This window comes from Siphateles boraxobius, unplaced genomic scaffold (assembly GCF_051911475.1).
Source record: "Siphateles boraxobius isolate OS27281-9 unplaced genomic scaffold, OSU_SipBor_1 19, whole genome shotgun sequence".
Lineage (NCBI taxonomy): Eukaryota > Metazoa > Chordata > Actinopteri > Cypriniformes > Leuciscidae > Siphateles > Siphateles boraxobius.
Genome location: NW_027508799.1, coordinates 20218902 through 20242595, shown reverse-complemented (window position 1 = coordinate 20242595; position 23694 = coordinate 20218902). Strand labels below are relative to the sequence as shown.

At 38.1% G+C, this 23694-nt stretch overlaps 1 protein-coding gene across 10 annotated transcripts in view; it reads left to right on the top strand.

The window, feature by feature from the left end:
• The window catches only part of syt1a (synaptotagmin Ia), a 231555-nt gene that overhangs the window by 200367 nt on the left and 7494 nt on the right, over positions 1-23694 (top strand). For 6 of the 10 annotated variants that reach the window (XM_077234215.1, XM_077234212.1, XM_077234213.1 and 3 more), the window contains 5 exons: positions 8572-8744; positions 12585-12710; positions 17600-17767; positions 18817-18984; positions 20739-20856. In XM_077234215.1, the coding sequence (XP_077090330.1) occupies positions 8572-8744; positions 12585-12710; positions 17600-17767; positions 18817-18984; positions 20739-20856 (753 nt within the window). The remainder of the gene's footprint in view (positions 1-8571; positions 8745-12584; positions 12711-17599; positions 17768-18816; positions 18985-20738; positions 20857-23694) is intronic. The other 4 variants (XM_077234217.1, XM_077234218.1, XM_077234220.1 and 1 more) reach the window with 1 other exon arrangement.

The window sequence follows — 23694 nt, the reverse complement described above, 5'->3', positions numbered from 1 at the left end:
GCATTACACCAATACAAAAAGTAGCTTGTTACCATTTTGAAAAGAGGTGAGCTACTGCCTTCCTATATACTTCCTATATAGGTTTGTTTCTTTCAGTTAGTTATTCCCCTGTCTCACACATTTCCTTGACAAATGAGATGGCAGACATCTGATTAGCAGTCAGCAGATGAGAAAGGACAAATGAGATAGAGAATGAGGGTTTTGGTTTGTTTGTTGTCCCTCATAGCTGTCGTCCCTGATATTTTGAGCACCACAATCGATGTTATTATCAGTTTTCAGTCAGAGTCTGATCATTGGTGTCACTCACCATCCGGACGCATCGTATGTCACAGACCAAATAATGGCAACGTCTGTAATAACAAAAGATAATATCTGATCTGAATGCTGTTGACAGAGGATATGAGAGGGTGGATATTAATCTGCTCGCAATATCACATGAACTGTTATTTTCTTATGTGAGTCTCGTGGTTTGTTTGTGAGAGACATTAAATCATACATACGGTATGGCTCGACTGTTCCGTAAAGTTTCTCTTTCATGCGATATTTAGTTCAAATGAGAAAATTGTACATTTGTCTTCACCACTTTTTGGCCTCTGCCAACAACTACAAACAAAAATCATAATAAAAAAATCCAAAAGTCAGTAATCCTAATGTGGCTAGCGGCCACTCACCTGCTTTTTAGAAAATCAGTCATGTCTACTAGGTGAATATACATGATCTAATTAATATTCATGAGCCAGGCTCCCTTTCAGATTGTTCTTTCGCCTATGAAACTTTACTAAATGGATATTGAAATTACCGCCCATCTGCTGGACTGTAACATAACCACATGGCATAATAAATCACTTCCAAGTAATTTTCCTAAATGCAGAGAATATATTTGGAAGTGCAACAGGGTTGTTTTTCCCTCATGCTGTATAACATGCTCTTGTACCAGGGTTAATTGACCAATGGTGTGCTGTCAAAACACATTAGTTTGGGTTGCCAGTGTGTGCTGTATTACACCGATGGATCATTTTCCCTCCGCTTGGCCCCGTGCGCTCACTAGCGCTCACAAACATGACGCACTCTCAATCAAATCACGCCGGTTACGACATTGAGTTTCTCATTCCGATTTGGCGTGTTAACAAGTGTAAGAGTGGGTAACTCACCCCGCGGCATGCCGCCTGGGGATAGATCATGTTACTGTTAGCTTCGCGTTAACAGGCAACACAACCTCGCTGGTCAGAGACGCTCACATTACATTCTGATCAGACAAACAGCGGGATAATGAGCCCTGGGCTGCCCAAAGAGAATCCCAGCATGGTGCCACTACTGCTGATGACCAGTTTACTTTTAGGGTTGTAATCTGTAATTGAGAGCTGGACTATTTAGTGTTTTTTTTGGTAACACTTTACAATAAGGTTTTAAGGATTTATTCATCTTTGTTAATATTAATTTCAACATTTACTAATACTTTATTTAAGTCTTGTTAACATTAATTAATGCACTGTGAACTAACATGAACTAACAATGAACAGCTGTATTTTTATTAACTAAGGTTAACAAAGATTAACAAATACAGTAACAAATGGATTGCTCATGGTTACTATGTTAGTTAATACATTAACTAATGTTAACTAATGAACCTTATTGTAAAGTGTTACCGTTTTGTTTGGGTTTTTTTTCAGGTCAATTATGAAATGAAAATGTTCTTGAGAGGTTTCGTGAGATTCCCCCTTTGCTCTGCATACATTTGTAATGTCTTGTTTTATGTGGGTGTTGTGAAAATGAATTTGCATATTTAAAAAATGTAATATCCCTAGCTGCAGACTAGATACTTACCTGCCAGTACCTACTTGAATAAAAACATGAACATTTGAAATAATTATGTTTATTAAAAATTTGGGCAGGTGACTAAAACTCGTGGTGAGAATTTTGTCAAGTACATGCATAGTTCTGATGTTTTCATGTGCCATATTTATAATGCGGAAGCCCATCTATTGCAGTCCTGCACTGCAAAAATGCGATAAGATTCTTCTGTAAATCTAAGATGCCAATCTCAGAGTCATTATTGTGTCGACTCCCTGGCATGACTTCCTAAAGCAGCTTGGTGATATTTTGTGTGAGCCCAGTTTAATAAGTCTGATACTGTATTCTTTTGTCACGGAAAAGGTGGAGAGCGAATGAGTGCACTCAAGATCTTATTCACATACCCAATTGGATGAGGTCGGGCCAGAAGGATTCTTCGCGTCCTTGAAAGCAGTAGCAAGATGGCAGACTTTCTTTGGCATCCACCTCCAATCGTGTCATTGTTCTAAGCTGTATTTGGCTTTGGATTTTGCACCACAGCGGTGCTGAATTGGAATAATGTTCCTCTCTGATTGGCTGTGCAGTCACAGAGTCCAGCTACAAAACCTCATTGTGTGCTCACTGTTGAGAGTCTGTGTGTGCATGTGCACGGCAGAACGAAAGATAGCTGCTGGAAGTTGAAGAGCACATGCTTGCTCTGCAATCCCAGAGGACAATAGACACTTACACAATTGAGTTAATTAGAAAATGTTTCTATTGCTTTCTGGGTCTCGGGTTCTTTTAATTAAGAAACACAAAAGTGTCTTTCAGAATAGGACATTTGCTTGATGAAGAAGATAAGCACTCTGGTTTATTGCATTGGACGGCGAAATATTAGACTTATTCGCATCTATTAGTGCTCAACCGATGCAATTTTACTTCTAAACAACTAAGCTTGATATGAGAAGTATTTATTTTGTTTTTTTCTCTACCGTGATGAAAGTAATCTAATTGCTACAGCAGAATGTGTGATTAAAAACACAGCTAATGTACTCATAGCAGTCAATTTACTCAGACTCAAGCTGTGCTTGTTGTATTAAACATAATTTTTTCATAAGCTTTCATTATAAAAGTGTCAGAATTGCTCAGTGTCTGCTGTAGCACTAAATGGTTCTCATTATCGACCTTTACAGACCTTTAATATGGGCTTGCCGCTGTCATGAGAGATTCTGTCCCTTTGAAGTATCCTGTGGCACTTGGAACCTTATTTTCATAGTATCTTCTTCTAGATAATCAACATTTTCACTTGCATATGAATCGTGTTTAACTGTATGATTTATAGCATGAGTATAAAATAGTTTTACTGTATCCACCATATTTTTTTAACATAAGAGCGGGCACAGCCATTTGTAAATTGAATGGCTTCCGGTGTCATCCGCTTCTATTTATTTTAGTTGTGCAAATCAGCTCAATATGCTTTTTGATACTGCAAACTGGTACTGTATTTCTTATAATATTATTGTAATTTATAATCATATACTGGTTTGTAGTGCAAATATGTTTACTGCTTACTAAACTTTTTTATTCTTCAAGTTATTTACCTAAGGTTAATCCTGAATCAAAATATTGCACATTTACATAAAAAGCTTAATTGGGTTGCAAAATGAGGTGAATATAATTCAGCAATATTGTCATATACATATTTAAAAGTACACAAAATAATTTCTAATCATACATGCGGAGTTCGATTCAGCTCCAAGTCGGAATTTCACATTTTCAAAATTTAACAAACAAATTTACTGTGTACATTCTCTCAGTCAATAGAATCTATTTGAGGGAACTTCATATTTCTTTGACTCATATAAATTTCAATAGTGTAAGACTGGAAGCTTTCGCTGCTATTGTGATCCAATAATCAGAACAAAAGGCAATTGAAGGATGACGTGCATACTTCAGATTATATTTAATATAATTAATCTGAAATTAATTATAATTAATAATCAATTAATATGAATATAATTAATCTGACTCCATTAAAGTTGTTGTTATTCTTTAACCTCGTATTCTTTAAAGGTAAAAGTCTTTCTTAGAACGGATAGGAAAACGTAGGATTTAACCTGAACTTGTAGATAACGAAAGTTATAATCACTTTAGCTTTCAACATCATCAGTGAAAAAAGGAAAGATTCTCAAAGCCTTTAAAGCAGGAAAAGCTATGTATTAAGTTACATGTTTAAATATACAGACAGACAGTAAAATGGAACAACAAACTGTATTGAAAACTTAGTTGTAACAAATAATGCACTGCTGTGCAGAAGAGGCTGCAAAAGCCTTTCTCATAGTATGAGGTTACGCACTGGTGTGCGGGAGTGGCAGGGTTTCTCCAAGATCAACAGTTACCTTTCCTTCTTATACCCTGAGCAAAGCATTGTTAAACATGAGTGAAATACCAACAACGAAACCGACCGACAGGAAACCAAAAGATGGGGCAAATGGGTGGTGATCAAGAGGGGGAGAAGAACATTAATATATTCTCCTAAATGCATGTTTAAGCAATAGTACCTAGAATGTACATTAGGATACTTTAATATCTCTATTAAGTTTCACCACCGTTCAGTTCAGTTTATAAGCTGTCAGATGAGACCAAACATGGCATAGTTACCATATTAGAACACACTAGTAAATAAACAGTGTGTAGTTGAAAGCATATGTCCTGTGAACCAAATGGTACAGACGTATCATTGAGGTGCAAACGACTCAATACAGAACCATCTGTACCTAACACTCCTCAATCAGCATATTGATGAAATCCCTGGCAATATATAGGCATTAGCATACTGTGATGATGAAGGCCATTGTCCCACGTTTAATTCACATATAAAAAGATTTCTGAAATACTTGGGCAGTAAAGAGTTCTACCCAAATTCGCTCAGCCATACAGAAGCTTAAAAGTGAAAGTTTGTAATTAATTGTGTACATCTCAACATTGTTGTGTTGCATCATGCACAACTATCTTGTCAAAATCTGTGACTTGTGGACTAACAGATTTCTCAAGTTGAAAGTCCAGTTTCACATAGCATTCAACAGGACACTGAATGAAATGCAGCAATATAATTTTCCATGAGACCGAAGTCGAGAAACGTCTAATAATGATAGTACTCCAAGAGAACTGATGAGCACTGGCCGGTCTTAACTCAGGACAGCTCAATGCTTTGTGCAGCTTGAGTCGCATGCGGCAGGGGTTGTGCTAGAGGAGGCATAGAAATGAAAGGGGCTCTTTATTCCCCTAGTGGGCTGATATTCAGGCTAGTGGCGGAGAAAAGAGTGTGGGCCGGAGAGAAGGTTATAACAGGTATGAATCAGGGGTCTGATGCTAGACAAGCATGGGTCTGATGCTAGACAGGATCAATTATGTTCTAAGCCGCAAGCTTTTAAATAAAATGGGGCAACTGACCAAAAAGAGTGGCCTTTAAGATGGCTGACACATTCTTCTCTGTTTGAAAAGGGTTGAAATGACAGGGCTTTGGAAAAAGCTTTTTGAAAGCCTGGTGAGAGTTTTTGTTGTGTGTGTTTTTTTTCTTCATATGTTCTTTTTTTTTCTACTTTCACACCCCATGCCAAAATATTATGTTAAATGAGCAAAACACATTTACTCAGCTGTTCAAGATATTCAACCAATCAATGCTTGAAAAGTAATAATATTTTGTTGCATCTGAAATAAGTGTACTAAATCATTTGAGAGAAACACACTAGGGATTCCAGTTATTTGTTCTTAATTTTGAATTAACCATCTGGGAAGGTACCAGTTGTCTATCCATAAGCTAAAACCAATTTGTTTTTTGTTTTGTTTTGTCTGGTTTTGTTATTCATAAATGAATATATTGAAGACGTCCAGTGAAGGGGGTTATGCTAGGAAGGAAAGACAAAGGAAAAAAGTGGAGGATTGTTACCTCCATTACCCCACAGCAAAGTCGAGGCCGTGGGCTGATGATCCCAAAGTTACTTTAGACTATCACTCACTGTTTTTCCTCAGAGGAGAGTGCTTATCGATTTTGTCAACAGCCAATTGATTTTTCTTTCTCTCTCTCTCTCTCTCGCACTCTTTATCTTCCCTGTTTTCTCTCCCTTTGGACCAGGCTTTGGGAAATGTGTCCTGTGGTAGCAAGTCTAACCGTCCTAGGAGACAGAGATGTAGCCTTCATTTTAAAGGGTTAGTTCACCCAAAAATGAAAATTCTGTCAGTATTTACTCACCCTCATGTTGTTCCAACCCCGTAAGACCTTCGTTCATCTTCGGAACACGAATTAAGATATTTTTGATGAAATCTGAGAGCTGGATCATTCCTCCATACTCCTCCATAGGCTTCTTGAGGGATTGAACTTGTCGGCCTCAAAAAGTTATTAAAGACATTGTTAAAATAGTCCATGTGACTACAGTGGCTCAATCTTAAGTTTATCAAACGACGAGAATACTTTTTGTACGCAAAAAAAAAAAAATAACGACTATTTCAACTATTCATTTCCTTCTCTCTGGGCCCCGAGTCTGGTTACTAGTTTAACAGCGTATGATCTGTTGTTGTAAGTCATGTAGCTCTACGTAATTACACTAGTTTAACTGACTAGAGGCCCAAAGAGAAGGAAATGAATAGTTGAAATAAAGTCGTTATTTATGTTTGTTTTTGTGCACAAAAAGTATTCTCGTCGCTTGATAAACTTAATATTGAGCAACTGTAGTCACTTGGACTATTTAACGATGTCTTTAATAACTTTTCGAGGCCGGCAAGTTTCAATCCCTCAAGAAGCCTATGGACTAGTATGGAGGAGTGTTCCAGCTCTCAGATTTCATCAAAAATATCTTAATTCGTGTTCCGAAGATGAACGAAGGTCTTACGGGGTTGGAACAACATGAGGGTGAGTAAATACTGACACAATTTTCATTTTTGGGTGAACTATCCCTTTAATATTTCTCTACTGCCAAATCAAATATAAAGTCTTCACACCGTGATAAGAGAAACAAAAGATATTTCAAATTGAGGACATTTAAGAAAAAGAATAAAAAGCTGTCAGGATATTGGACATGTTCTAAATGCCAACTGCTCTGGCTGGAATTTCATTTGAAATATAAAATGGATGAACCTTATGAAAAACAGATCACATTTTACACAATATTACAAAGAAAAAGGAAACATGTCAAATCAATTAAATTATATCTCTTGATATTAATGATTATAAATAGGCTTGTTGATATATGAAGCCTATTTTAAATATCCACCATGATTTGATTGGGACATTAATTTTAGGGCAGTTAAGCACATCTAACCCCAAAATTTCCATGAGAATAGATACGGTTTTAAGTAATTCTCATTAACACATCTTTCTTTCTTTCTTTAAATTTTGTGGTGAAATATGACCTTGACTGGTTTCTTGAGATGTGCCATATCATGTTTGAGTGCTTGCATGTTTCCCAAATTATGCATACAATATGTAATTTGTTCACTGGAGCCTGGCATTATTTATACAGTCCTTGACTCTGCATTGTCCCGGAGCAAATCAAGCACATTCAAATCTGGAGTGGAAAAATCATCTGAAGAAATCTGCTTCCCTGAAAGTTGCCATTTGGTTGCCAGGTGTTTGTTGTGTTGTGCGCAAAAGACGTAATTACTGTACGAGTCTCTGAATGCAGGATTCTTCTACCACATCTGTCTTCCAATTATTCCCAGCAAATGTCGGTTTGGGGAGGTACCTTCTATTGAGTCTAAGGAACTGACATTCTTGTATCTGGTGCTTGCTCTGTTGACACATGCAGTTTTAGCCCTGCTGTATAGAGGCGTCGCTCTTTGTCTTGGCAGGAGGCTGTTAATCTTGTCGAAAAGCTGAGAGGCTCAATTGTCCTCCCCTGACAGCACTCGCTGGAGTTCGGAGCTGTGTTTATAAAGTCATGACCAGAAGAGGAAATACTATTTTAGTTACAAAACTATGCTGTATGGATGTAAATTGCTCACAAATATTTTTTATAGCACTTTTTTAGAGCAACTTGGCCAGTGCCATACATTTTTGTTCATTAAGTCCAAATCTTATTAAACGTCATACTTTTCAGACTATTTTCGTTCCATTTATTTAGTTGTTGTTATTTGGTTGTTATTTAGACCATGCTGTCCTTGACAATCAAATAAATCCTGTGCTGAGGGTGATTGCTTTAAGAATGTCAAGCTCAAAATGTCTTCCAAGAGTGATCAAATTGCAAGTTGTGAATGCCAACAGCTCCTGTTTTCAGCTAAATTGGCTGATTACTCTCACTAGAGCGTTGCAACATCTCTGTCTGAGCGAAGATCGTTAATCCCGTGCGACCGGCAGACATGAAGGTCTCTGGCAATTAATCAAAGAGTGTCAACAAACACACTGAAACTTTTCCCTTCTAGCCTGTTCCGTTTCTTTGTTGCTCTGGGAAGATATTGAACCGTAAAGCAACTTGGCTATTTGGAACTACGTCAGCTCAGTCCGGTCACAGAACAGCTATTTTCAGTCATGCTAGTGCAGCTTTTATTTGAATAAATGGGAAAAATTTAATAGAGAAATAGTTCACCTCAAATAAAAAAAATATGGGTTTTCTGTGTAACAGAAAATGAGAAACTTAATAGAATGTCCTGGCTGCTATTTTCCATACAGTAAATGTAATATATTAAACTCAGATTTGAATAACAACTTCAATTTTGGTCTGTTCCTACAAAAAAGCTATTGTATAGCTTCAGAAGATTTGAAATGTAGTGAATGTGGATGTTTTCTCTTTGTTTTTGTCTGCACAGTGCCATCATGGGCCATCGTCGCCATCGCATTCGTTGCTGTTGTACTAGTTGTTTCCTGCTGCTTCTGCATCTGCAAAAAGTGGATATTCAAGAAGAAGAACAAGAAAAAGGGCAAAGACAAGGGCAAGAATGCCATCAACATGAAGGACGTCACAGACGGTGTCAAAACCGAGGTAAAAACAATGTTTTACTATTTTTGGATTAGCCATATTCTTTAGTGGTCAGCAGTTGCATGAAATAATTATTTCCTCAAGTATTATTTTATTAATGTACAATGCTAATTATGAATATTCATAAGACAACTCAATCTAGACTGAGTCATCTGTTGATGATGTTGTTTCACAGCTGAATCTAATTGCAGGACTGCAAACCTGGGCATGTTAACGGTTCATTAAAGTATTGAGTTTTTTTTTTTTTTTTTCAGTTTTTCTTGCATTTAACTTAATTCACAGTCTTTGTAGTGCTGCATATGGTTAACTGTGCTATGAAGTGGTATCAACCCAGAGAAATGACAGTAGATAAGGAAAAAAAATAGGAGAAAGAACATTAATGCAGCTCGCTAATTATATGGAACACTGGCACTTTAACCCTAGTTAGCATGTTAATTGTATTAACAAGCTCGCAATAGTACACTTCTAACAGAATAATTGACAAAGTCAGCTTAATTCATGGTGTAAGGACACTGGCTTTGAGACCATGCCAAGACCACTCAGATCCCAAATTAGAGACATTGATTTTCGAGCACAAAGCACAGTGAAGAGGAACAGACACAGATAATTAACAACACTCTTTAAAAACCCAGTATGGCATTCCAGAATGTCACAGTTTATCAGCGTCAAACTAAATGAGAACACTTGTTTGTGAAAAGCAGATATACAATAGCTGCTATATGATGTTTACAAACCAACATTGTGTATTAGTACATTCAAAATGGGTGTTTCAAAAAAAATAACTGCAGCCATTGAAATACATACATAGTAATAATTTCTCATTCAATATTTTGAAACACAACCCTGCTGAAAACAACTTAAACTAGCCTAAGGTGGTTAGGTTTGTCTCTTTGATGGTTTTAGAGGGAGTTTGGGTCACTGGAAGACCAGCTGAAGACCATCTTAGACAGGTTAGACAACCAGCTAAACCAGCAAAGACAAAACAAACCAACTTAAGCTGATTTAACCTTTTGTTTTTAGCAGGGAAACACCCATATATAGTTTCTAATACCTGTGCTAATTGGCTAAATATGAAAGGTCAATGAATCTTCACTCTTATTTAACCAATTAGCACAGGTATTTGAATGATACACACTAATCCAGAGCAATTTGGCAGTATAATGTCCTGCACAGCATACAGTACATCTTTTATTGTCAGCAGAAGGAGCTTTGAGCTTCTCAGCAGTCATTTCTCCTGGTGTGCCCAGAATCATGTGGTCACCTTTGTGTGTGGTTGTTTTAATTTGTGTCTCTTCCTTCCATGTCCTCCTTATCTATGTTTTGTCTGATGACTTTACGGGATTGCCACTGGCGGTAGGTTCCCAATTGCTGTTGGATCTTCTATAGCCTGCTGTAATGACTTTTATTAGCCTCTTGATAACAGGTTTACTCTAGTAGAGTAACATATATGTAACTATGCACACAGTACATGTATATCTACAATATATATGTGTGTAAGTCTACATATACACATATATATGAAGAGAAAAAATGCACTTGGGTACGCTTCAGCAAGGTTGAACCACATTGATTTCTCATTGTAAACATGCTTCTCATTTGATGTCCAAAAAAGCAACTGGAAATTGCTTGAGTGAAATTACAATTAAAAAAAAAAAGTGAAATGGTTGAGAGAACTGTCAAAGTACAGATTGCTAAACTGCTAGTGATGCGTTCGGTTTGTTTGACTGCCCTTGGCCAAATTATCAGTACTCATCTGGTCCACTTGAAACTAAAATTGAAAAATGTCCTGAAGGAGAACAGCACCCACCTCATTAGCAGGACAAATTTGTTCAAGAAGCAATTTTCAGACACGATGACCAGACTGATCTTTAATTGGCTGACATGTTTTTGAAACATCATCTTTGCCAGTCAGATGGAAAGGGTATCAATAAAGGACACTCACAGCTGCAAAATACCAACTAGTGTTAATCATTTTACAGTTCCAAAAATAATCATTTAAAGGGATAAAATATTTCTTCATTTACTTACCTTCATGTTGTTCAAAAGCTGTGTGACTTCATTTTTTACGCTGGAACTGAAAAGGAGATGTTTAGCAGAATTTCCTAGCTGCTGTTTTGCCTACAATGAAAGTGAATGGTGACCACATTATATCTCAAGCAAGTTTTTTGCTGTTTTTTGTTGTTTTGTTTTTTGATTGTTTTTTGGCTAACTAGCCTTTAATCCCTATCCGCTTTAATTATATGGAAAAGAACATGTCACATGTCCTGTTAAACTTCTCCTTTTGTGTTCTGCTTTCATATGGGTTTGGAGCAACAAATGAGGGAGAAAAAATAATTTCTGAATGAGCTATGCCTTTAAATTTAACAAGCACCTCGAAAAGCTTGTTGAATTGAAGTGCACAAGTGCTTGTGAGACTAGTCTGGTCCTCAGAAGGAGATAAGACAGTAAAGAAATCAATTTTGTTCAGCCTTCTGCTTTCACACTTGTAACCCAACAACTAATAAGACAGGCCCTGTACACAATATGATCCCTCCCACCAACACCTCCAGCTGGCATGATGCTTACAGCTTCCATTAGCGTGGTGGTTATCGCCAATAACTAAGGGTCATGACAACGCCACTGTGTGTTAAAGATCACGTCACAGAGAATGAGGGTCACTATATGAGCACTCTTCTTGAGAACGTGAATGCCCTGCATGCTTTACCGATGAGCAAAAGTGCCCTTTCAGAAGGCAACTATTTCACAGTGAATGAACTGAGAGCTGAGTTTGCCTCAACAATCGCATGCTTTCCAGCGACAACAAAGCTCACTCGACTTTCCCTTAACACAGCGTCTTAGACCCAGGCTAGCTAGGGAGCTACTGCCACACCATCCACAACATTTTTCCACTGATTTGTTGATGCCAGAGATTGTTCTGCCTGAAATAACATAAAGGTCAATGTATTGTACAATGTATTTCTTAAGAACATCTGTCTGCTCATCTTGCTTAGGGTTGGGCGGTATGACAGAGTAATTTTGTATCAAAGTATCGGCATACACGATATACATTTTTTTTCCCTTTTTTTCTTTTCTTATAATGTTTTTCAATAATTGCATTTATTTATTTATTATAGATGCATAATGAATGAATGATTAAGAAGATTGCGATTAATTAGAAGATTAAATATATATAAGATTATTAATAACAAATTAATTATTAGTCTGGAATCTATGGAGAAACAACTTTTCATAATCTAAGTGATCATAACTGTGCCATAATATAATATACACAAACTCAGTATTATATTTCTCAATGTACATAAAAATTCAAGCACAATATACTAATATTTAATATAACATTAATAATAATAATAATAATAATCAATAACGCAATAATAAGCCACTTTATGGACTTAATCTTTCATGTTAAAGGGACCAATGCCCTCCAGTCCTCCATGAAGAGTCTGAAGGGTAAAACGTCATAAACATGATTGGATGAGCCAAGTTCGAATCCATTGTAAAATAACGATATACAGTACCATATGCGTTGTCAATATATTTTCATACCCCCCAGCCCTAGCCTTGCCCCTCCCACCAACCTAAACTGCTTGCACTCATTCATCTTCTTGCAACTCTTTCAACGACTTTCCATAGGAGAGAAAGGGGTTCACAGCCCAAGTCTAGTGCATCACTGAGCATGTCATGGTCTTAATTGCTGTGGTGTTTTAGTGCTTGCTCCCCCCCTAATAGAGGTGCGGTTGAAGAGCAGGCTGGTCCAGGGCTGGCCCGGCGCTCTGGCGAGGGCAATCGGGCTGCGCCAGCGTTGGGCCGACAGGACTGACTGTTAGTGGGTGTCTCCTTCAGGCCTTGAAGGATGAGGATGATGCGGAAACAGGGCTGACGGATACAGAGAAAGAGGCAGAGCCTAAGGAAGAAGAGAAACTTGGCAAATTACAGTACTCCATGGATTACAATTTCACAGAGAATACGGTAAGGGGCCGTCTCCGAATCATCGTTACTGTGTGTGGTGTTTAGTGAGGTCTTCTTCGTAAGTACAGGGTGTTTGTCCGTCAAAATGTAACCAGTTCTATTCAAATAATGCCCATTTCTCTAAGGTTATTCAGTGTGTCACTCCTACATAATTGAATACTCACTATAAGGTGTGTGTTTAAAAAATACACACTGAAAAAACACAAAGATAGAGTGAACTTCGACAATATGAATCACTTTTCATAGTCATTTTTATACCTGTGCTCTATTATTAAGTGCTATCTCTGAAAGCCAGAAGAATTCAGACTTAGCACTTAAGAAATAATGCCCATCATCCTGTAAACTCACCAAATGCTGTGAATGTCAAGGGCACATCACAGCAGTTAGATTTGTGTTTGAATCGGCTTTCTTCCACACTGACTGAATGAGGGTGCTGGCTTGTCTTCAACTCTGAGGCTAAGCCGAAATTCACTGGGCGCCTCTTACAGGCTGTTGAGCTTGAAAGCTAAGTGACTTCCAGAATGAATGCGCTTCCTTTTGTCAGATCCTGGCTGACAGATAATTAAAGCTGTGCATATATTCTTGCCCAGAGACAGAGCAGTAAAAAGCTACAAACCTGAAAGAGCCAGATTATCCACCATCACATACTCACAAATTACAGCTTTTTATTATATAGTGTCAATGTAGTGGTGAAATGACAAAATGACTGCAAATGACTGGTAATGCTTTCATTTAATGGCATAACAGTTTTAAGAACAAGAATGTCTTAAGATACTGCATTTGTTCTCTTCTTTGGGCATGTAACAAAAAAATTACAAATAGCTGGTATATTTTACTAAAGCCTTCATATGAGGGATAAGAATATGAGTATAAAATATAGCATGTACACAAAGAAGCAAATTCACTAAACAAGTGCAGAAGATGCAGAGAAATCCACATCAGCCTGACCCAGATTCAACCCATAGACCCACACACTCCACTAGACAGACGCACTTGAATTTATCTCCACTGTCCATTACAGCAGGAAATCTGCTTGCTTCTTTCCTGTCTGACTTTAAATCAAGCCGAGCATCGCTTCAGGCAGAGGAGATTTGGTCTGGGAGGTCTGGGAGATTTTTCTTTAACTCTTGCCCTTTCCAAAGGGGAAAGGTTCCAAGGAGCTCAACTAAACTCTGGTTTTGTTTTAAGGTAATCTGAACGTTTTGCCAGAGAGTAAAAATAAACATGACAAAACATGGCAGTCACAAAAGCCACACAACACAATATCTCAGAATTCAGGGCGGCTCTTTGGCGGAGCTTTCAGACGGAGGGACAGGGTGCAGGTAAGGGCGATGTTATTAATGAGGATAGAAAACGAGATGTGGATTGAACTGAGAATACATACACGTTCACTGAGGTGAATCATTGCCATCACTGCCTGTTTTCTAATGAATCTCAGGTATTGTAAGGACAGAAACCCCTCATTGTTTGAAAAACTGTTTTCTCTGAAAACCATTGCAGCACTAATTTAAGATGACAGCTCAAAGCCTTCAGATGACAGATTGTGAGTACTGAAATCACTGAGGTGAAGTCATACGGCTGAACCTTCTTCCAGCATGTCCTGCATCAATCTGATTCTTCAAACTGTGTGAAGTAATGTATGGGAGCAATGGACATTATAGCCTGCAGAGCGATTGAAGGTTATTATGGTCAAAGTCTCATCAGGACTAAATATTCCTTAACCCCCCATCTATGTCCAATCAACCCAGAGACAGATCCACCCTGACTCATACTGCTGCAGTTGTTCACAGCTATTCAATCCAACTCACAGCTAGGAGCTTCTTACAAAAGACTTCTCGTTTAGACTTAGAGATGTCATCTGTTATCGTGTCGCAAACTTCCAGTGAGACTGACAGTGAAAGATGAAAGATGCATTGAAAGATGCATTGCGAAATGGGGCTAAAGGTGTGGTCACATAATTTTGTTATACATTGTCTGTTGTCAACAGGTTTTGATTGCCCTGGTATTGATTTTACAGGATCTCCTCATTGCAATATGATCAAGTATCTTGAAAGAAGTGTTAAAATTGGCAAAATGTGCTTTCTAGGGTGAACTTGACCTTTACAGATAATTGGAAATTACAAGTTATTTTTTAACTTGATGTTGAGTTTCCCATAGCTAACCTGCCCAAATCTGACTCTGGGGTCAAAATCTATCTGACATCCAAGAAATTTTCTTCTGCCAAGTAGTAGGAAATGTTAAATCATTTGCGTCAACATATATTGAAATTTTAATTCTCCAGTCACGTTAATGGTCATATTTCAGCATGATCAAAAATAGAGAACTGTTGGTAAAAAGGAGATAAAAAGGGCTCTTATTTTGTCAATCACTTTCACCAATGCTCTATGGTGTCAGGGATTATTGGAGCAATGGACATTATTTGTGGAGCATTTTCTACCTTGCAACCATTTCCTTCAAAATAGAGATGCTTCTTTTGCTGTTTGTGTCTGTGTTCAAACTGTTTGTGGAGGGTGTTTCTTTCATGAAGTTAGAACATGTCCCTTTTTTTTCATCCAAGATGACAATATGAAGCAATAAAACTGTCCAGACCTGAAACCCATCACCATTTAATAGCAAAAATCTAACATTACTACAGCCTGACAGGAAATTAAAATCTTTATAGCTCCTTTGTCAAAAGAACAATCACAGGGTTCTTTGATGGCCAGCATCTAAACCAGAAATACTGGCAATGCTTGTCTCTAGCTACAGTGCTTTCTGTGGCAGCACAAGCGGAGTCTGAGTGAGAGAGAAAGAGAGAGAGAGAGAGAGAGAGAGAGAGAGAGAGAGAGAGAGAGAGAGAGAGAGATCTTTACCCGTGTGCCTGTGTAGACGGGGCGTTTTATGGGAAGCTGATGGGAACTTGATTGACTGAATCTAGGACCCATGAGGGTATGCAGGGGATATGGTGACTGGCAGGTCAATCAGGACCTCAGCCCAGCCAGCCGGCCTATCAATTATCAGAGCTGATGGGGAGATAGGATCAGGAGGCCCACGCTTGACATGGCCTGACCCCATCGCCTCCATAATGCTGGGACTGTTTAAATAGTAATGCAGGCCAGGCCTGAAGTACACACCTCAGCATCATAGCTATAACTGACCTCTCTGTGGGGTTTCAGATTATTAAAGTCCCTGTAAAGGCAATAAAAAAAAATAAAAAATTCTAAACACATTATAAAGGTTAGACATGTATTGCTAAAACATATTACAAAGACTGTGAAATGTGAGGTACTGAATTGTGAAGTTAGTCCGTGAAACAGTTTTTCACCATTGCTGTGTTTTTTGGGCGCGGCTAAAACAGGGGCTCGATGACGCACTGGAGCCCCTGAGCTCCTGGACACGCCCCTACTTGATGATGCACTGGAGCCACTGAGCCTGGCCCCTCCCCTAATCGTGAGTTATTGTCAGTACTATAAGTTACTACAGCCTACAGTTTGCGAGCTAGCTATGCCTTCGTCACGGAAATACGTACTACCTGGATGCGATCACGTACAAAACAGATCAACTGGACAACTGGACAGATCAACTACCGACAACTGGTGCCATCATCGGCAGTGCGTGCCCACCGTGCGAGCATCCATTCTGGCTGTAGCGGTGACAGTTGAGTGTGGCGACGGCAGCTTTCCCACGAGAGGGCGTGGTTTCAGCGCAGCCAGCAGAAACGCCCCCAGCTTTAGAGAGCAGAGACTACTGCTCATTTTGATAGCTTATTTTATTTACTTGCCGGCTTTTTTTATCATTCAAGTTTGTCTGGGTGGCCAATAACACATTTTTCTGTGGTGTGACAAACTCAGAACACATATTTAAAGGGATAGTTCACCCAAAAATGAAAATTATGTCAGTATTTACTCACCATCATGTTGTTCCAATCCCGTAAGACCTTTGTTCATCTTCGGAACATGAATTAAGATATTTTTGATGAAATCTGAGTGCTGGATCACTCCTCCATACTAGTCCATAGGCTTCAGGGATTGAACTTGCCGGCCTCGAAAAGTTATTAAAGACATTGTTAAAATAGTCCAAGTGACTACAGTTGCTCAATATTAAGTTTATCAAGCGACGAGAATACTTTTTGTGCGCAAAAACAAACAAAAATAACGACTTTATTTCAACTATTCATTTCCTTCTCTATGGGCCTCTAGTCAGTTAAACTAGTGTAATTGCGTAGAGCTACGTCACACGTAGCCTCACTATTGGCCGACGCTGGTCATGTGTGTGATGCGTGTGATGTACAACAACAGAAGCTTAAGCTATTATAGTAGTGAACTGACTCGAGGCCCACAGAGAAGGAAATGAATAGTTGAAATAAAGTCATTATTTTTGTTTGTTTTTTGCGCACAAAAAGTATTCTCGTCGTTTGATAAACTTAAGATTGAACCACTGTAGTCACATGGACTATTTTAATGATGTCTTTAATAACTTTTCGGGGCCTGCAAGTTCAATCCCTGAAGAAGGCTATGGACTAGTATGGAGGAGTGATCCAGCTCTCAGATTTCATCAAAAATATCTTAATTCGTGTTCCGAAGATGAACGAAGGTCTTACGGGGTTGGAACAACATGAGGGTGAGTAAATACTGACACAATTTTCATTTTTGGGTGAACTAACCCTTTAATTTTGACTTTACAGTTACTTTAAGCAGATATTCCAGAGGCTTACAAGTTAACAATTGGCTCAACAATTGTCTTTATATGAATCTGATCATTACTACATTTACAATGAACACCAGTACTTTTACGTGACATAACAGAGGTATCTACAGAATGGTGGTGGGATGATGGTTCAGACAAAGACCACACTCCTCTTCAAGGTCTTAATCATGTTCTCTTAAACTTTGACTTTTGACCCCTCTTAGCTCTTAGTGGGGATTATACAAGCAGCAGAATTGCCTGCCATGGATATGGGTGGTACTTCTGACCCCTACGTGAAGGTCTACCTTCTTCCAGACAAGAAGAAGAAATTTGAGACCAAGGTCCACCGGAAGACGCTGAATCCTGTTTTCAATGAGCAATTCACATTTAAGGTAGGTCACAAACACCTAACTTCATCAAACGTTGTTTAATAATCACATAACAAGCAATTTGCCATTGGATCTATTTGTTCACATTCCACTCATTAAGTAGATCAAGTTATTTCTGATTACTTTATCTGGTCTATTAACAAGACACAAGGCATTGGAGTAATTACACTCAAATGTGAGGATGGACTCCTGCAGGTGTCTGTCATACAGGAAGGACCATAATTTCTATTTTGAATGTTCAGTAGAGCTTTCCGATTCGTTTTTATGAGACGTCATGCAGCTAGAAAATCATTTTTGTGTAATTACCGCAGTCAGACCTCTAAATTTCTAATAAATTGTGAAGTGAAGTGTTGAATTCTTAAAAAAATTTAAATATAACTGAGCCAACCAAAGGGGTAGAGGACTGTTTACCTGTTTTTTCCTCGTTTAGCCTAGCACAATTTCAACTGGCATGGTACCTTGAGAATGAGAAATGAACTACACGACAACATCAAGAGACATGTAATCACAAGTGCCTTCATTATTGAAATGAAGACACTGGAGAGCTGGTGTGTGTGATAGCGTCAAGGACAAAATAGCAACCCTTGGGTCTTATCTCTTTCCCGGCCAATCAAGCAGTTTGTCGCCATGTTGGAACAAGTCCTTCGGGATAATGAGTTTTGTCTGAAAAACAGCTCAATTGGAGGCAATCAAGAATAAAATCTCTCTCTCTCTCTCTCTCTCTCTCTGTCTCTCTCTCTTTCTCTCTCTCTCTCTCTCTCTCTCTCTCTCACTCTCTCTCTCTCTCTCTCTCTCTCTCTCTCTCTCTCTCTCTCTCTCTCTCTCTCTCTCTCTCTCTCTCTCTCTCTCTCTCTCTCTCTCTCTCTCTCTCTCTCTCTCTCTCTCTCTCTCTCTCTCTCTCTCTCTTTCTCCTTGTCTTTGTCTCACACACCTGCAATTGTCCTATAGTTTCATCCCAACATCTTGCTGGTAGATAAGTCCCATAGCTGGAATTTAGAGAGATTAGACTGGTAGGTATGCAAGCAATTATTTTCACCGTTTATATCCTACAGGTTCCCTACACTGAGCTTGGAGGTAAAACACTGATGATGACAGTATATGACTTTGACCGCTTCTCCAAACACGACGCCATTGGAGACGTGAAGGTGCCCATGAATAAAGTCGACTTTAGTCATGTGACTGAGGAGTGGAGGGACCTCGTGAGCGCTGAGAAAGAAGAGGTAACACACATGGGTGGAAATAACCTGTTCCGTGGTAATGTGATTAAATATTATGTTATGAGTGAATATTCCATTTTTATTGCCTGACCTTCTTAAGCGTAGAAATTTTGCCAATTCAGTTGTTCACTACTAGTGATTTTTTCCCTGTGACTTTAAAAAATGTTTATCCATTCACACAAAATGTTAAGTCATATCCATTCACATTGATTTGTTCACTGACTGGTTAAGTTTACATTGTTATTCCAGTTGGTAGCAGCTACTAAGTGACTGCCTCAAAATCTTTTGTTTTGTTTTTCTAGACATGTGATCTCAACATGGCAGCCACCATGTGGAGACCCACTTTGTGTAAAATAATACAACAATTTGTATTACTTAAATTATAAGTCTTCACATATTTTAAATGTAGGAATATAAATGTAATATATTATATATTTAAAATAAAAATGTACAAGATTTGGTGAAAAGACTGAAACGTTTAAACAATTATACTCCCAGAGCTTTTCTTTAACACATGCACCAAATAAGTTTGAAATGTTCCCCTCGTATATTTTAAAGGTTGTACACAACAAGAGTAAATATCATTTAGCAGGAGCTGCATGGAAATTCACTCACTGTAAAGGTGCAAGACTTGAGGGCTATCTATCTTCAATGGAAATGTCAGTTAATCAGTTGGGCCGTGCCATTGTCTTATTAATAAAAAAGTGTGACTTTGCAAGCAGTGGTTGGGGAGATTCAATTTTCATGGTAAATGTCATGGAATATAGAATTTAAGCTGTGGTTTCTAAGGAAACCTTGTTTTTGTGTCACTGATCCTTGGTGTAAAGGTTAATTATGATGCTGTCAAAAGCTTGCTAAGGGCAGAGAGTTGAAGGCTATCTACATACGTTGAAGGTTGCTCTTTGAGTTTGTGCTGCTGTAACACTCCATGTGCGATGAGCTAGCAAAGCACTTCAAGCAACGCTTGAGAAAGCTGGAGCGTATTAACTTTTACCGAAGGATCTCTAGAGTGGTGTCCTGAGGATGGCACTTTAAGTGTCAGTAAAAAAATAAACGAAAGTAAAATGTCAACCATTCAGTTCAGTCCTCTTTGCTCTTTTTCCCCCCTACACAATTCCTGGTTTCCTTAAAAAAATTGTTCCGTATAAATAATTGGGTGTTTCAGTCAAACAGCAGTTGTTTCAACATATTTACCTTGTAGGATTCATTTAATTAAGCAGTCAAATGTTTTTTTTTGTTTTGTTCTGATGACCTTTTAATTGACAGAAAATTGATTGTGTGGAAAATGGCATCAGCCAGTCAAAAGGAAAGGGATATAACCTTTTACCCCTTCCTGTTGTTTTCTATATGTCACATATGTTTGCGCCCATGTTTATGAGAATGGCTCCTGAAATATTAATGGAATGTGTGTACATGTAAATGTATTTTCAATGTGTTTACCCCTGCAACTACATTTGTGGAAAATGAATCAGACCGAAAGACTTCAAACGCTGTGCAGCTCATTTCAATTTCTCTTATCAATCATGTTGAGTGAGAGAAAGTCTAAAAGTGTTTGTGTAAAGAGGAATATTTCACGCCTCTTGTGTGCTAGCTAAATTATTTTAGTTGAAGATGTTTGGTTCTCGGCTATTCTTCTTAAGCACTATTTTTGTTAGAGAATTCAATCAGTGAATAAATTTGACCTGGTTTTCAGGTTCAGTTTTTCTATTTACCTTGACAATGATGACCCTGATTGAACTTTTCTCTACCACTCGCAGCAAGAGAAGCTGGGTGACATCTGTTTCTCTCTGCGGTATGTGCCCACTGCTGGCAAACTGACCGTGGTCGTTCTGGAGGCCAAGAACCTGAAGAAGATGGATGTCGGTGGCCTGTCAGGTGAGTCCAGTTACTGGCTTGTGCCATTATGTGACAGTTTAGGACTGTCTGTCTTGTTGCCAGCTGTCATGATAAACCATACACTGTGAAATCAAAATGGATCCTGTTTGTAAACCCTGACATATGAAATAATAGTCAGAAATTTGATTTTCTTTAACCAAAGACAAAATCTAAAGGGGAAAACAAATGGTTGAGTATCATATTGGATGCATCAGGCGTGCATATAGGATAGTATTATATAGGAGAATATGGAGCTCGAGGAGAAAAAAATCACCTCCGTTTTATTCAGTTAATGTACTGTAAATCAACGAGATTTTTATAACAGCATAGCAGACTACTTACACAAAATGCATATAAATATTAGCTGTCACTCTATATGTCAAACTAATGGTATGATGATACTTATTGTGGGGGACAAAACATATAGTGCAACATACATGCGCTATATGTTTTTAACATGATTTAATTAAAACATGATTTATCTAAAAAATTCTGTATGGATAATCAAGTAAACCTAAGTTGCTTCAGTCCAGTACGTGTTCATCTTGAAATATTACTAACAATGTAATAACAATGTTATAAAGAATCTGTGAATTTTTCACAGCAAAAAGATGTGTGTAATACAACCTGAAAGTGAACATTTTTTAAACGATACTAAAAGCCCTATTACTTGTTAAACAAGTATACATTATCAATCAGACGGCAGGAAGTCATGTAGTATATTGTGTACGACAGGCTTTTCAGCAAAGTTTTAATCATGTTGATAATCTCTAGAGGCCTTTTATATTGTGTAACAAATGATACAGTGAGCTTTTCAAGGTAAAGACATGCTGCTGATTTTATAGTGCTCTCTCTCATAAAGACATACAATGTTTTTCTTAATTGCTCTTTAAAATATAATCACTTTCTTAGACCTTTCTTCTTATAAGACCATGCAGAAAAATGTTAAATTATTATTACAATAATAGCCTAACATCTTTGCATCTAATCAGATTCCCGCTTTACATCATTCCCAGCTGAATACACAAAGAAAGACGCGTTATGGAAGTTAAATGCATCGTGAATGCACATTTCATGTTGTCCTTAACACGGTTTCTTTTTCTCATAGCTGTCTGTATGTAAATGCGAAGTCACTTTTAGTATATCTTTCACTTTTAAAATCATGTAATGCATACGCAGTCATTCACAGCTACAAATCCCAAAATGTGGCTTGAAATGATCCGACACTTCTCAAACCTGCGGCAGTACGGAGAGCTGCGCTTTATCAGCTGAAGTAATATTCGGCTCTGGTGAATACATGAATACATTTTCGCAGAGTAAATTTACAGCTCGGCATTCAGAAATCAGTCCTCATCGGTGCTGTAACCACTTATGAAAAACGGCCTCTGCCTTGTCCATCTATCGTTCCCCACCCTCTCGCCCCCAGTAGCAGGCCATCAGTTCCAGACCCACTGCTGGGACCCAAGAGACCCGACATTTACTTCTCATCGCTCAGCTATTAGCAGCGGAGCTGAGAACAAACTTTCTCGCTCTCCCCGGTCCATTAGCAATCCAGATTAAAGCCGGCTATAAACTGTCAGTCATGTTTCATAAGGTACTCCAGCGCTCTGATGGAATTAACACTGTTAACAGTTCTATTTATGGGTTTGTGTTTGGAGGACTATAGGTTTCACAATTTGATAACTGTAACCCCCAAGCCTCCTATCGCTTTACATCGTTGTGCTTGTTGAATTGGCCGCTTGCCAGATCGATCAAATCCTGTGCGAAAATTGTGCAGTTAAGGGTGCTTTCACTGTCAATTACTGGGATTTTGCCAGACTCCGACGGTTTGCATTGGAAATAAACATTTTTGACAAAGCGCTCTGTGTTCCCACTGATTGTACTAGAAAAACATTTCTGTCCCTGCATTCTCTTTCTCTCTCTGTTTTTCTTCTCGTTCCAAGTTCGTGAAAATGGCTCAGATTTAATTGTTGTTACGGGGGAGTCGTTCTCCCAAAGGAATCGCTGGAGAGCATGTCCAAAGAGCCGTCACATGATTAGAAACAATAGGCCCGCATGGATCATGCCAATAATTAGTGACTGTTTCCATTGTGATTCAGCTACAGGGAGGACAACTCATCAGAACACTATAATTTATCCTTTTCTCCTTTCAAATCCTGTTTACTCTCCCTAATCACACAAGACGTGGTTGTTGCAGCTAAAATAAATGTAATTTGAATTAATTCACAAGAGCACTGCTTACCAATCTCTGCACTGTTCTTCGATGTGCATTTAGGTCGATATTTGTGGTTTAGATTATGAATTGTATTTGCACATATGTACAAATTTACATTTATTTTCAATGCATTTGGGAGATGCTTGCATTGCATTCAGGTTATGCAGTTTATCGGTTCATGCACTCTTGACTTCGGTGTTGCTGGTACCATGTTGTATTGCTTGAGCTCCAGGTACAATTTCAAAGTCTCAGAAAGCATATGGACACTTAAACCCCGCTTAAAAATGTAGGAATGTCAATAAATTAAAATAAGATAGCAAAATATCCAGTGACACGCACATTACCAAAATTGTTTCCAAAATTGATAATAAATCACCATATTATAATGATTTCTGAAGGATCATGTGACACTGAAGACTGGCTGATGAAAATTCAGCTTTGCATCACAGAAATAAATAATATTTTAAAGTACATTAAAATAGAAAATCATTATTTTAAATTGTAATAATATTTCACAATATGACTGTTTTTTGATCAAATAAAGGCAGCCTTGATGACCATAAGAGACTTATTTTAAAAACATTAAAAATAGTAATGTTTCCAAACTTTTGACCTTTATTTTT